Source organism: Rousettus aegyptiacus, unplaced genomic scaffold, assembly GCF_014176215.1.
Source record: "Rousettus aegyptiacus isolate mRouAeg1 unplaced genomic scaffold, mRouAeg1.p scaffold_m13_p_6, whole genome shotgun sequence".
Classification (NCBI taxonomy): domain Eukaryota; kingdom Metazoa; phylum Chordata; class Mammalia; order Chiroptera; family Pteropodidae; genus Rousettus; species Rousettus aegyptiacus.
In genome coordinates this window covers 97215329-97230372 of record NW_023416309.1, presented here as the reverse complement: position 1 = coordinate 97230372, position 15044 = coordinate 97215329, and the positions used below count along the sequence as shown (strand labels likewise).

Sequence of the window (15044 nt, the reverse complement as noted above, 5' to 3'; positions counted from 1 at the left end):
GGACAGGTCCTGAGGGCACTCCTTGCAGGCTGGGCCTGCATCTGGTTTATCCTGGAATTTCCATGTCTGGATAGCTGGCACAGACCAACTGCTCAGCAGAAGCTGGCTGAGGGAGTGTGAACGCCTCGGGCAAAGTGCTACTATAGTTACAGTGAAACACAACTGGGCCACAAAGCCCCCAAATCTTCTCCTTCCCAAGTAACATCCCAGGTGGACCAAAGGTCAACTGGGTGTGGCACAGGCCAGGGCTGGGCCAAAGGTCAACTGGGTGTGGCACCTGCAGGGCAGTAAAGGCTGGGAGAAGAGAGAGGGGTCAACTTGCTTTTCTGGCTGGGGGCCAGGGCACAAGACGGGGAACCTCTGCTTCTGCAGGCCGGAGGCAGCATCCAGGATTGAGTGCTTATCTTCTGCCTCCCCTAGAGCCCCCCCCCAACCTCTGAAAGGAGCGTCCCATCCCATTTGCTGCAGCCTCCTGAGAAGAGGGTAAAAAAAGTAAGCTGGGACTTTGACACTAGGCTGAGAAAATACAGAGAAAAGAAGGACATGCCTCTGATTTCTTTCACCAACTCCCAATGCTCACTGAATTCCAGGCTACTGGAGTGTTAGGAAAAGCATCAGTGCCTGCCACCTACTAGGCTCGGGGCTCAGTCGGACTTCTGCCTGGACGGGCAAAGGCTCAGAAGCTGCTCCCAAGAGTCTTGGTGCCTAGAATCTAGCCTGGAATGGTCCAGTAATTGAGGGGTTAAAACTGCCCAGGCTTTGGTGAACCCCACCCCACACCCCAACAGAGGGAGGAAGTGGCAGAGAATCAGGGCTTGTGTGAGCCCTTAAGAATTCAAAGAATGTCCCATTTCCCTTGGGGGGTGGGAGGGGTTGGTGGGGGGGGGAGGACCGGTGGAAGCTAACAGAAGGGGCAGCTGACTTGGAAGAGCTGGGACAGAGCTATGACCCTCTCTCTACCCCAGGCAGCCTTCCCAGTGCCCCAATCTCTCCCAGAAAAGACAACACACATCTCTTGAGTGTGAGTTTTCAGAAATCTGTTTTCCCAGCACCTGGCACAGGAAAGCATGTAGCAGCCAGCAGGCAATATATGCCTGATGAATGAAAAAAAAAAACAAAAAAAAACAAGGAGATGAAGCTGTGGTATTAGCAGGGGAGCACGTGTACAGTAAGGGAGAGGCAGCCTTTCAAAGGGGTTTAAGCCCTCAACCCCTCTTAGACAAGTTTGAAAGTTACCCTCCTGGGTAAACTTCAACTGCAAAGAGCCTTCTGAGAATTAAAAAGAAAAAAAAAAAAGTCAGAAACTGACTTGCCACCAACTTGAAGTGACCTGACCTTCCAAAGCTCCTACCTAGCACTGTGGCTGGGAGCTCCTGCATGAGCCATAGACCAGCCCCGAGTTTGTACAAGGTCATCCTGAAGATGGAAGATGCACTCTCTGGTAGGCATAGGATGGGGGACCCCACCTCTAACTACCTCCCTGCAGCAGGCCAGGCTGCAGGTCCCAGTGCAAAAGGAAGAGTCCAAGCCAACTCCGCTGGAAAAGACGCAAAGGTCCGCGCAGTCTCCCTCAGCAGGGAGGGAAGAGCTCTGCCCCAGGCCAGGCCACTCCTTTCTGCTGCCCCCGTACCCCTTCTCAAGAAATGAACACTAGGAAGGGCTGCAGCCAGGAGCTCCCCAAAGCCTAGTGCCTAGACCCTTTGGGAGAGGGCAGGTGAGAGAAGGAAAAGCAGAAAACACAAGGGGGCACAAATAGGGCAGCTCACTTTTTCCTGAAAGACCACATTGGATCCATCCCTTGCAGCAGGGTACAATGAGAATAACATGCTTGCTTTACTGCGTTTGAACTAGCCTCTCACTAGCCACGTAATCTTGGGCAAGTCCCTTCCCTGCCCCAAGCCTCAGTTTCCTTCTCTGTAAAATGGGAATAATGGCCCTTACTTCATCCAGATGTGGTGAGAACTGTGATTGACATTCAACAAAGAGAGGGTAGATGTGCTAGAAAATGTCACCTTGTAGTTATTAGAACAGTCACTTTGTTGTTATTAGAATAGAAGGAAGAATGAGGGAAGGAGCCAGGGGTCCCGCCCAGACCCCCCCCCCCCGCCCCCGGCCAGAGGCAGTACTCACGCATTACAGTAGGGTTTCTTCTCGTAGCCCTTGTAGTTCTTCATGTTGAGTGTCATCTTGCAGGTCTCGCAATGGAAGCATGCTTTATGCCAGAACTGGGGACAGAGGCAGAAGGAAGATACCCATCAGACACCAGGACTTCAGGAAGAGGGGCTCAGGCCCTAGGAAGGAGCACTTCATCCCAAGGACTGAAACACAGAATCACCCTGGGTGAGCTGGGGGCATCTCAGGTCACAGGCTCTGGCAGCTGATGACACTCCCCTTCCCCATCCCCACCAGTCATTTGAGCTGTCAAGAGGGAGAGAGATAGGCAGATGTGAAGGGTGAGTGGGGAAGAGGCCAGTAATAGTAGTGGCAAGCTGTCCCCAAAATGTCGGCTCCACCTCCCCAGATCACTCTCGCTGCCCTCAGTTGGAGAAGCCTCATTGCTTATGCAAAGCTGCACCAGTGTTGCTAAGAAGCCACTGCTGAACGTGAGGGGCAGTTCCTCAACCTTGACAAGGCCTAGAGAAGAGAATGAGGGCCCAGCCCCCCAGCACTCAGGCCCAGAACCCAGGCACTCTAGCTCCCACACCAGGCCCTCCCTAAGCCGGGGCGGTGCTCCAGCTCTGACACCTCCCATTTCCCGTGGGACCCCTCACCAGAGGATGGAGAAGGGTGCTTCAGCTCTAGCCACCACTTTCTGCCTTCCCTCACCCTTCTCCCACCCCTCAGGCAGTAGGAGAGCACCCAGCAGCTAGTCTCTCTGAGGCACTGAAGAGTACTGCTTAAAAACTTTGGTGGGGGCTACCCCCATAACAGACATCAAAGTTCCACCCTGACTAGCTATATGACTTTGGTCAAGGCCCACACCTCTAAGCCATTTCCAGTTCTGTAGAACGAAAATGATACCTGTGCCTCCCAGGAATGTTGAGGATTAAATGAGAAATCTGCAAAGCCCTCAGCACAGCATCTGGCACCTCTAAGTACTCGAATGTTAGGTGCTGGGCACAGCAGATATGCACCTCAACCAAGGCTCAGCAGCTCGTACTGGAGGTTTGTGTGTGCTGGGGGGCTGGAGGAGACCACAGCTACACCGAGGGGGAGGATAAGTGACATGTATGACTCCAGCAAAACCCAGAGACCCAGAATGGAGCAACCAGAACCAATCCAGGTGGCCAGTGGAGGGGAAGAGTTGAAGGCCGTGAGAGAAAGGGATAAGAAGCAACAGAAGTGACCCCATCCTAAGAAATGCTGATACTCTGGCAAACCCAGGCAGATGAGATCTGTCCTCGGGAGCTCAGGATGAGGCCCCGGACCTGCAACCAGGAGCCCAGCTTCTAGGATCCCAGAATCCCAGCTGCTTGGATGAGTTGGTTGGCTTGTCTCTGCCCCATGAAGGAGGCCAGAAGCCAAGGAAGGATCCATGGAGACTTCTGAAGGTGATCAGCACAGGGCAGACTGTTGGCCATCTGTCAAGGAATTCCCCCAAGGCACTACTTTTCAAAATGTGTTTCCCAACCAAGGGTGCTTCTGGGACACTTTGGAGGAGGGGATAGAAAAAAGGAAGCTGGGAGGTTGGGATACCACCTCCCCTATCCTGGCCCACTCCAACCAGAGACCATGGGTAATTTGGGGGGTGATCACCTTCTGACAGGTTACTTTCCCTGTCAAGGAGACCCAAAGGAATATCCAATGGTGGAATAGTAATGAAGTAATAGGAGAACCTTCTTTTGGGAAGAAGGCCAGCTAGAAGTCTGGAAGCTAAGGGATGGCTGGTCTAGGCTTCGCCCCCACCCCAACCGGGGCCTATCCCAGAGCCTGGCCCAGACTCCTACTGGTGCAAAACCCAACACATACAACCCACCCACCAGAAAACTAGAACAGGGTGGTCCCCGCCCACATCAGCCCCCTAAAGTGATGGCCTCCCTCCCACCCCCAATGCCTGGGAGGCGCTGGCAGAGTGCCCCAGCCCTGTCACCACCCAGTCTGCTTGGCTTTTGCCTGCTTAGTTGCATATGCCCCTGCCTGGGCCCCCACCTCCCCGCACCCCCACAGGGCCCTGCCAGGAAAAACATTCTCTGGAATCCAGATCATGACCCACTTTCACACACACACACACACACACACACACACACACACACACACACAATCTGCAGGAATACACACTGTCCTAGGACTGGAGACCTCCAAAGCTGCTTCCTGATTAGTTTGAGGAAGACAAAGGGAAGGAGACGAGCATCCTTACCCTAGCAGATGGCCAAGACCCCACCTTGGAACCAAGCCTCTTGGAAAGGGGCAGAGTATACTGACCAGGCTGGGGGTACAGGGCCAACACCCAATCCAGGGGTTCCAACAAGACCCTTCCTGGCTGCCATTTGAAGGGGAGCCCCCATGTGAGGGGATGGTGTCCACTTCCATCAATAGTTCTTCTCCACCTCACCCCCAGAGACCCCTTGCTCTCAGCTAGACACACTAGAGGCTGGGGCAGTGGTTATCCATGCTCCTACAGGGGGCTCAGGAGAAAAATGAAAACAAGAGTGGACTGAGTGCCTTCAGGGTAACCACTGATCTCAGTCTCTGCATCCGTAAAGTGGAACTAAAACCAGGGACCTGCAGAGTGTTGGGAAGGGTAATGAGAGGACGCAGGCTCCAAGACTCAAGAAAATCCAGCAGCTCCTGCTACTGTGTCCTCTTTAGAATAGGAAAGCGGGGGATAGGGAAGACAAGTCACTCAATAGCCCTTGTGGGCCAAGCCCGGACCTGGTACCCCAAGGGAACCCCAACCCCTTGATGAAAGAAACCACATCCCTATTTGGTCAAATCTGGTGAAGAACACAGTCAGGAAATTAAGCCAACACGACCTCACAATGACCCTCTCTGCCTCCTTTCCCTGCCCCAGGTTAAGATTTCAGAGAAACATTCCTGGGACCCAGGACTCAGGGGAGCAAAGTACACCTCTGGGCAGGCAACTCTAATTTTTCTCGCTGCCCTGGGAACCCACTGTTTTCCTTTCACAAAAAAATCAGACTTCTGATGCCTGTTAGAAGCTTCTCAGCCCATCTCCTGGACTCCAGTATCACCCTCAAGTCTCCCAGAACACCCGCTCCACAGAAAGGCAAACAGAGGCTGATGGGGGCAGAAGCAAGATCACCTGCTTGGGCCAGCCCTTATCTCTCTGGAATCACTGTGGAGGTGGGGGAAGCGCTACTCACAGCTCTGGATGACAAGGAAGCAGCCAGCTTCAGGTCACTGTGCCTGCAGCCTGGCATCTTACCCCCTGCACCCAGGCTGCCATGACTCAGGTTTGAAGTATGAGATCTTCCTCTCCCTTCCTGTAGCCCAGGGTTACAGTTTCTCCCTTCTTCAGGGGCAATACCAGCCCCACCCTGACTGGATCACCCGATCAGTTCAGTTGGCCACCTGGCTTAAAGGCATAGACCTTGGCTGCATCTCCATAAATTCCCATGGGGAGATGATTATTCCTAGCGCCCCAACTCCAGGCAAAAGCCTAGGCCCAGGGCATCCCTCAGGCCAGGGTCAGGAGGGGCAGAACAACCACGGACACTAATGAGATACTGTAAAGAAAAGTACTTTTTGCAAACACAACAGGCAGAAGAGCTGAACACAAAGAACTTTAGATTTGAATTCCAGCTCTGGCTAAGAGGGGAATGAGCAACATAACCTGAGTCTCCATTTATGGAGTTCATCATTTATAGGAGCAATCACATCTGTTTTCTGAGGCTGCTGTGAAGCCTGAACCTGGCACATCGCAAGCAGTAGTAGCTACTATAAATGGATGGCCACAAGGTGATTGTTGGGTACTCTCAGCTTTAACTGGAAAAATGAGATACCAGCTTTGTCCAGCCCAGCTTTCTTCTACCTTGCTGCCCCCGTGGGGGTGGCAGGGTAGGGTAGAGGGGATGGTTCGGACAGAGGGGAGCACTCCTAATGGTGGATTCTAGGGGAACTGGTGCCCATATATCCTCTCACCTTCCTGAATGAATGTCTCCACCTTTTTTCAGGCCCAGGAAAACAAGCCAGGGGAGAAGGACAGGGCAAGATTCAGGTCCCCAGATACAAATGCTTCCCAACAGGGTCTAGGTCAAAACCCTACCCCTCCCTCCCAAAGGGCTCTGCAGCAGCCCTTCAGAACGTTTGGCACAAAGTAGGTGCTCAATAAATATTTGTTGAATGAATGACAAATGAGGTCACCCTGTTTCTTCCTCAACACTAATCCCAGAAGTCCTCTGGGAAAGCAAATCTCGATCTCCTTCCTCAAACACCATCATCAGCAATACATATTTATCCAGCATGCAGAGCACACTGGGTATTGCAGGTTGGGGGAAGGGTGGCCATCAGAGGTGACTCGGCCTTTACCCACCTAAGCCTTTGAGAGATAAGGCTCAGGGAGGAGAAAAGGCTAACACACCAAGGACATAGCTTGTGCTTTGGGTCACATTGTGGGCTACATGCCATAGGAAAATTGTAGTGAGGTCTAATTTGACTCTCTTATTGTGAAGTCTTAGGAAGTTGGTTAGCAACCTTGCCTGTGAGGACTGAATGTTTCCCCTCCCAGGTCTCAGATCTTGGGCACCAGTTCCCCAGGTGGATGTGCCAGTCCTTAGTGCCTAGAGATTAGGAGGAATAAGTCTGATACATGGGTATTCCAGGCCTCCTGCTCAGTGCAGGGGGGTGGAGAGAGGTCTCCTCAGGGCCATCTAAAAAGAGGAATTATCAACTCCCATTTCTGAAAACAAACCCCACCTGAATGTCTTCTTCAGCTGGGGCAAGAGAACAGCTAGCTGGGAAGGGCACCTTGCGGGATCCCTGCCCTGCTCCACTCTAACACACAGCACTACAGTTCTTTATGAGGAGAGCCAGGTGTGGGGCTGAACAGAGTATCCCAGGAAGATAGGGCGGGCACAGTCTATACCACATCCCCTTAAAGGCACTTTAGTGCACCACCCCATCTCCAAGGAAATGACATCATCATACCCATCTGACAGATGGTGAAACACTGAGGCCATTCATAAAGCTGGTAGGAGTAGACCTGAAAAGAAGACATCTCCCAACTCCTGGGCTAGCAACCTCTCCATCATGTATTGTTTCTGCCTTATATGGCTGAAAAGTGCCCACAGCATCTTTCCAGTTCATGACTGTGAAGAAGGGGAGCACAGAAAACTCAAGATACAGAGGTCAAAACCCCTACCACCAGGGAAAAGCAAAAACATCGGTATGCAAGGACAGATAATTCTTCAATTAGTGCCTCCAAATTCTAGTCCTGCCCTCCAGGAGTTGGCATGCTCATCTAGAAGGTCGGCACCCGCATTCCTCGTATCCACAATATGGCCCTCCTCTCCTGCTGTCCAGCCAAGCCCAGGAGAGAGTGAAACAGCAGCAGCCCCCATATGGCCCCTTCCTCCAAGAGCAAGATCAAAAGTACTTCAGAACCTTGGCACCCCACCTCTTTACCCAGACTCAGAGGTCAAAGGTCACTTAGGAAGCTCCAACCCCAAGAAGAAGGGGCGAGACAACCAATGTCCAATGAAATGTCCTTTCTCAAACAAAATGTGGCTCCGGGTGGGCAATGAACTTAGCCCGAAGGCTCTGCACCCCTCCTCCGTCCCTTCTATGTCCCCCACCCCTGCCAGTTCAGACAGGCACAATGAGGAAGGGAGCAAAATCAGAGGCCCCGCCTCCAGACTGGGGCGGCATGCACAGGAGGCAGATTTTGCCTCAGAATCTAAGGGAGCTTAAAAGAGGACCGGATCCGACCCCAAACTGCTGAAAACATCCAGTTCTACTCTCCACCCACCTCCAAAAGTATAATGGCAACCAGATGAACAAGTCTAGCATGGGGAGGGGGCGCGTAAAGGCCCCCAGAGGACAGTGAATTTCCAGAAGGCCACCCTCCCCCCCAAACACCTCCCCTTTTCTTGCCTTGCCCTAAACTCAGCCAACCCCACCCTCCATTGGGGAAACCTGCTTTGAAAAGTTAGCTCTTTGTTCTACAAGCCGATCTCAAGCTCTGGAGATCTCTGTGAAGCACCCCCCAACCTACCCTATTCCGGCACCCGACCCCGCCCCGCTCCTGCTGGGCGGCCCAACACCGCGAGTTGGCCTCTAATTTGAGGCGGGGGCTGGGAAGCTATGAAGGAGGTCTGCTAGTCCACCAACCGCTGAACCACCAAGGGGGGGCTACAGATCGTCTAAAAACAGGGGTATCGCAGTGGGGCTAAGATCCTTATCCGCCCAATTCACCAGATGCAATACTCGCCGGCTGATAGCTCCCGCCCCCCTGTCTCCAGGCCAGGAAGCCCCGCCATTCGCAGTGAGAGCGGACATTTACGATGGGCCCCCCAGCCTCTGCCCCGCCCCCCCCCCGCCGCCCCCTCCCCCAGGGCCCCGCGCTTCCGCCTACTTGGCGCTCGGGGCGGCGGGGAGAGGGAGCGGCAGTCTCCTCTCACTCTCCCGGCCCTAGGGGGCGGGACTGCACCCCTAACCTTCCCCCAGCCTCCACCCTGGGGCCTGGCTTCCCTACCCCTCTTCCGTCCGCCCAACCCCGTGGCACGGAGCCCACTCTTCTCCACTAGTCACTACCTGCCACGCGTGGACTCCTTGCCTTGCCTCGGATCTCCTGGTTTCCAAACTGAGGACTGTCCCCAAGACCCCATGACACCGCCCTCCCTCCATTCTCCCAGGATCGCAAGGATGGGGCTGCATAGACCCGGCCCCTCTCTCCTCCCCCAATCCAGAGTACTCCTCAGGGATGGCAAAGACGCGTCTCCAGGTCCCGGGGCTTACCTTATCCAGACAGTTCACCTTCTCCGTGGGGTATACGATCTTGCCGCACCGGGCGCAGTTGGGATTCATGGCTCGGGGAAAGGCTGGGGCGGGGACGCCCGAGCTTGCGCGCGTTCTCTTAACCCGGAGCGAGCTGGCGGGAGACGGCCGCGGCTGCAACTACACAGGCGTTGGCGACGGCGGCTGGAGCTAGGGAACTGGCCTCCGCCTCCGCCCTCCTTCCCCTAATAAACACAGCGGGGAGGAGGGGCTGCACCGGGGCGGGGACGCGGCGGCAGTGGCGCGCGCGAAGAGGCGCGCTCCCCGGGCGACGTGTGGCTGCGCGGGGGCGGATTCCGGGGAGGGCTGCGGGGCCGGGGGTACGCGCTTAGGTGAGTCCTGAGGGTCTCTAGTGCCCCGGCACTCCCAAGCAGGAGGCGCCCTGGAGAGGCGAGCCAGACCGCGGGCAGCGGCTTCGCGCAGAACCGTTCCCGCGCTGGAGGCGGCGCGGAACGGGTCTGGCTGCACATTTGGGGCGCCCGGGCTGCTGGCGGCGGACAAACCCCTCGCGTCCGTAGAGGGTGGGGTTGGAAGCTCCCTGAACGCCCGATCAGATTCACCAGGTTCGGGACTTTCCTTTGTAACCGTCGGTACCAAGCAAGAACCTGCAGACGGAACGGGAACCCCCATACCCACCTCAGTTAGCCTCCCTTCCCCCCGCCCCACATCCTTTCCCACTTTTGTAGGGCGGAACCCATCCCTCCCGCCTCTTTTCAGCGCCTTGCAGCCTGGGCTAATTCTTTTTTCCCCTGCTCCTCTGTCAGCTAGTTTTCCTGTGGTTCCCCAGATTCGAGCACCTTCTGCTTTCTGCTTGGCCCTCTTTCCTCTTTCGTTCCTTTCTCCTTACCTCAATTTCCCACCCCCCTCCTGGCCGTATCTTAGTACTCAATGAGCCATCTCGAAGCGCGCTTGCGGCGCGGGGGTATAGCTCAGTGGTAGAGCATTTGACTGCAGATCAAGAGGTCCCTGGTTCAAATCCGGGTGCCCCCTTGGTGGCTTTTTTTTCTCTCTTCACTTTGCATAATGCTTTGTTGATTCTTACTTTTAACATTGGGACTGAGGTTGAAAGAAAACAAAAAACTATTTTCAAAAATTCCTTTCTTATTTTCCAATCTTAGTGAAAAGCTTTCGGTTTTGTTTTGTACCCAGCAGAAGGAGGAAGAATGGATATGCACACAAATCAAGTACAAATCTGCGCGTCACAATTACTGGCACCAGAGGTGTCTGGATTTCTGTTGGCATGGGTTCCAGAGACAAAAATGACGCCCCTGAATTGGCGTTCCTGTTTCCTAGGGGGGTAAGTCAAGAGAGGGAAACCCACAGACAACAAGCTTTCTCCAGCTTCAACTTTATTACCGGTGACATGGACTCCTTCCCTATTGCTTATGACACAGGTAGAGTCAAAGCACTCTGAGAATATTAAAAGGACCAGTGTACACCCATAAATTCATTTTAATTTACAAAAATAAAGTTACAACCTGATGCAAATTGACATAAACTAATATAGTGCTTCTCCAACTTGAGTGTGTATCAGAATTACCTGGAAGGGTTGTTAGAACACCCTTATTTTCTGATTCTGTAGGCCTGGACTGGGACCCTGAGAATTTGCATTTCTAACAAGTTTCCAGGTGATGCTGATGCTGCTAGCCAGGGATCACACTTCAAAAACCACTAAACTAGTAATACAAGGCTATTAGGTTTCATAACCTAAAGGTGGGGACAGATGTCTATTGGCTGTGTCACTGATAATATCACTGTTGGGCCAGAGGAAAATAGTTAAGTATGAAGGAAGTAAGGCATCCCCTATGACTAGGTTTTGCCCAAAAAAAGGAAAAATAAAGGAGATAAGGAGAGACAGACTGCCTGAGTCAGGGGGCAGCTGTGAAATTTTAAACCCGGAATCTGGTTGTGTCATCCCTCAGAGCCCCAAGGGAATACTCAAGCACATTTTTCCCCACGGCTCCCATTGCTGTGGGATGCGTCTGGAGGCTGGACATCAGGAATGAGCAGAGAGGAGAGCACTGCTATCCAGTCCGAAGCCCAGACCAGAGACATAACCAATTTTTCACCCCCTTCCTGGACACCAGGCCTCAAACTTACCACCTGGAGGTTAGCAGGCCAGAGGCTTGCCTTTGAACTAATCTGAAGGAGAAATCTGTCTCTTTTCCACCTATTGTATATCTGTGTATGTCTTGTTAAATTTTGTGATTATATAAACCTTCTGAACTTGGATTCATTCTCCTAGTCTTCCTGATCAGAGTATGAACTAGGCAAAGTAATATTGCCCCACCCTGACACTCCATTTTTACCCCAAAAGACGTATATTTAGTTTACATTAAACCAATAGGTTTTGAACAGTCTCAGAGATGGGAAGGGTTCATTGCTTTCTCTCTACCTTTTGAGACTAGAGGTGGACTCCTCGCCACTGAGTGGGGAACATACCCTGTGCAAACGCTGGGGTGCTCTCTCTCTACTTTGCAGTTACGGGGGACATTTGAAGGGGAAAACTTTTCAGGAGGAATAGACAGAGTGATCTTACAAAGAGTTTTGCATTCAGGAATATTGGAAATTCGAGTTATTCTGAGTAACTGAGGTGTGAGGCTAGAGAGGGGGGACTCGGATTTAAGTAGGGGGCAGGCTAGTGTCTGCAGTCAATGCTCTACCACCAAGCTATACCCCTCTGCTGGTGCCTGTTGGGTAAACTATTTTTACACCAATTCTACATTTTTTTTTGTACTGAAAATTTTGTTCAAAATTAGTTCTTGCTAGATAATATTAAATATACCAATGATAAGAAACAAAATGGAAAGACCAACCGAAGACATGGCCCTTTGGAAAACATGTGGATTTAGGTACCGATCTGCCTTTTCAAGCCTCAATTCTTTATCAATAATCCTATTTACCGGTTTATCCTAAGAAGTTAGAGAACAACCTCTTGCTAAATGGACAGGGAATCCTGTCCCCTGGTCTCTCTCAAAATAATAAAAACACCAGCTAAAAAGACATCTCCATTGAGAGATTTTTCTCTGGCTATACTCTCTTGTGGTCTCTCTTTTTATGGAGCAACTACTATATGTAGTATGTTCTGCACCCACTCTAGGTGCAGAACATACTTTCAATAGAAAGACACAAAGGTTCTCACTCTCACTGAGTTTAAAATGTAATGGATACAGACTAGAAACAAATGCACAAACGAATAAGCAAGGAAATGCCTAGTAGTAATATAGGAAATACTAAAATAAAATTAAATTAAAAAATAAGATGCTGTGTTACAAGGGGGCTACTTCAGGTTGGAGAAGCATACCTTTCTGAGCAGGTGATTCTAGAGTTCAGACCTGAATGGCATGAAAGAGACAGCCATTTGGCAGGGGCCATTCCAGATAGAGGAAATGGCTACTGCAAAGGTCCTAGGGCCAGAGTAGCTGCAGGAAGGTGAACAAGGGAAGAGCCATTCAAGAGAGCTGCAGAAGTAGCCAGCACTATAGAGGGCTTTGTAGGCCAAGGTAAGAAGTCTGGATTTTACTCTAAATGGATGAAAAGCCAGCATTGGACAGTTTTGAGCAGAAGGATTTGAAATCATCACTCATACTCCTGTGGGAAAGATTTATAGAAAGTCAAGAATAAACATAGAGAATGCACACAATAGAATATTATTCAGCCTTAAAAAGAAGGTAATCTTGCAATATGTGACAACATGGCACATTATGCTAAGTGAAATAAGCCAATCATAAGACAAATACTGCATTCTACTTATACGAGGTATCTAAAACAGTCAAACTCGTCTATAGCCATGCCACCCTGAACATACCTCGTCTGATCTAGTCTGATCACAGAAGCTAAGTAGAGTCAGGCCTGGTTCATACTTGAATGGGATTCCATCTAGGAATATCAGGTGCTGTAGGAATTAAAAATATATAAAAATAAAACAGTCAAGCTGATAGAATTAGAGAATAGAGTGGTAGTTGCCAGGGATGAAGAGAGAGAAATGGGGAATTGCTAATCAAAGGGTATAAACTTTCAGATATGCAAAATGAATAAATTCTAGAGATTTGCTGTACAACCCCTGTGCCTATAGTAACAATATTGTATTGCACATTTAAAAATCTGTTAACAAGGTAAATCTCATGTTCAGTGTTCTTAGCACAATAAAATAAAAGAAAAAGAGTGGACACAGAGACAGGTCAGGATTGCCATCACTGCTGTAACAAATTACCACAAACTTATCTGCTTAAGACAAGACAAATGCATTATCTTACAGTTCTGGAGGTCAGAATTCCAAAATCAATTTCATTGGGCTAAAATCAAGGTATTGGCATGCCTGCATTCCTTCTGGTGGCTTTAAGGAAGAATCAGTTTTCTTGACTTTTGTAGCTTCTGGAGGCTGCCAGCACTTTTTGACTCATGGTCCCTTCCTTTATCTTCAAAACCAGCAAGGTAGCATCCATCTCCTTACCTTATGGTCTCTACTTCCACTCTTACATCTTCTCACTGTCTCTGACTCTGATCCTCCTGCCCCTCTTTTCTTAGGACCCTTGTGATTACATTGAGCTCACCTGGATAATCCAAAATAATCTGCATCTCAAGATCCTTAACTTAATTGCATCTGCAAAGTCCCTTTTATCATGTAAAGTATCATATTCACAAGGGGTTTGGGATGTGGACATATTTGGAGGGCCTTTATTTAGCAGACCACAGTGAAAACCAGCAGAGCTGGAGAGGAGTGCCGGTATCCAGGTTGACTATGGCAGGGGAGCCACACATTTCCTGAACATTAGATGGCTTGGGGGAAGATGAAGGAAAGAGAAAATCAAGAATGATTTTTTTTTTTTTTTGTCCTCACTATCTGGATGGGTGGTGTGGTTTCCTGAGGTAAAGAACACTGGGAAAGGAGTAAGCTTTCTGGGGCTGGGCGGGGATCAAGAGTTTCATTTTTAAACTCTTACACAGAAAATAATAGAGTACAGCCTCCTATCCTCATGGATTTCACATTCTAGTATAGGGTCAACATGTTAAATTTGAGGTACCCCGTAGACATTTAAGAAGAGATGTTTAAGTATGCAGTTGGAGATCTAGTCAATTCTGGAATTCAAGGTCCAAGTTGGAGATAACATTTTTGGAGTTGTCATTGTAAAGTTGGTAGTTGATGAAGGAGGTCATTGACTCCAGAAGTGCGCTAGATCCGGCTCATGCTGGTTTATGAGAACTGTTGGTTATGTTTTTCAGGAATTTTTTAAGCCAGTTGACTTCTCATTGGTAGCTTAAAATAGGCAAGTGAGAGTATTTGCACCTTGGGAAATCAGGACTCAGGAGCCGGTTGTTAGTTATTTACTAGCACATCGCTGCTTCTGGCTGATTCTGATTTTCCCCAAAAAGGAAGAGGCAAGCTCTTCAGCTAAGAGAGTGAGGAGAGGTACGATGTGGAAGGTTTGAGACAGGAGAAAGTGTGTGATACAGTCATTTCGAAGAGTGAAAAAGTGAACCTAATCAGCCAGTGGTATAGCAGTACTAGACAGAGAGCCTGCTTGAGATTGCTGGAATGACACAGATTTGTAAACTTTCCTCCAACAATATTAAACTGCCTTGAGTGCAGCCTTGATTTTACACAATAGCTGAGTTTGGGACTGCAGTTTGGTGAGCAAGTACAACCGAGGGCTTATAGTGAACACGGTGCCAACTACCATGGGAAATACAGAAAAGAATGCAACACAATCCTGCCCCTCAGGGAATTTACGGTCTAGTTGGAGAAACAAGATATATAGACCAAGGGGGAATAATAACTGACAGTAGAGGAAGCAAATGCAGAGTAACAGAACTGTGGAGACAGGTAGCTGATAATGAGAAAAATGAAGTATAGACTTTCTTAAAAATTGGTAGTGAGAAAGAAGAAATAAACAGGAAATCATAGCTGTAGGAAGGGTTTGTTTGTTTATTTGTTTGTTTGAAGGTTTTTTTAATCCAGGGGAAGCCCATTGATATTTGAAGGAGCCAAGGAAGAAGAGGAAGTGACTGAAGACACTGGAGAGAATGTAGACAATGGGGCACCTCTGGTGCAGGAGCAGAGAGGGTCTTGGGAAAGACAAGGGAAGCAC

General features: G+C 50.1%; 1 protein-coding gene and 1 non-coding gene across 3 annotated transcripts in view; one reads left to right on the top strand and one right to left on the bottom strand.

The window, feature by feature from the left end:
* The window catches only part of LASP1 (LIM and SH3 protein 1), a 36575-nt gene extending 27460 nt beyond the window's left edge, over nucleotides 1–9115 (bottom strand). The window contains exons 1-2 of one of the 2 annotated variants that reach the window (XM_016164718.2): nucleotides 8917–9115; nucleotides 2131–2225 (exon numbers count right to left, since the gene is read on the bottom strand). In XM_016164718.2, coding sequence (XP_016020204.1) covers nucleotides 2131–2225; nucleotides 8917–8985 — 164 coding nt within the window. In that variant the 5' untranslated portion in view covers nucleotides 8986–9115. Of the gene's footprint in view, nucleotides 1–2130; nucleotides 2226–8916 lie in introns of those variants that run through there. The other variant, XM_036222427.1, reaches the window with a different exon arrangement.
* A 758-nt stretch (nucleotides 9116–9873) lies between these two features.
* On the top strand, nucleotides 9874–9945 carry TRNAC-GCA. The gene has a single exon. It is a non-coding gene; the product is annotated as a tRNA-Cys (tRNA).
* Nucleotides 9946–15044: the final 5099 nt, after the last annotated feature.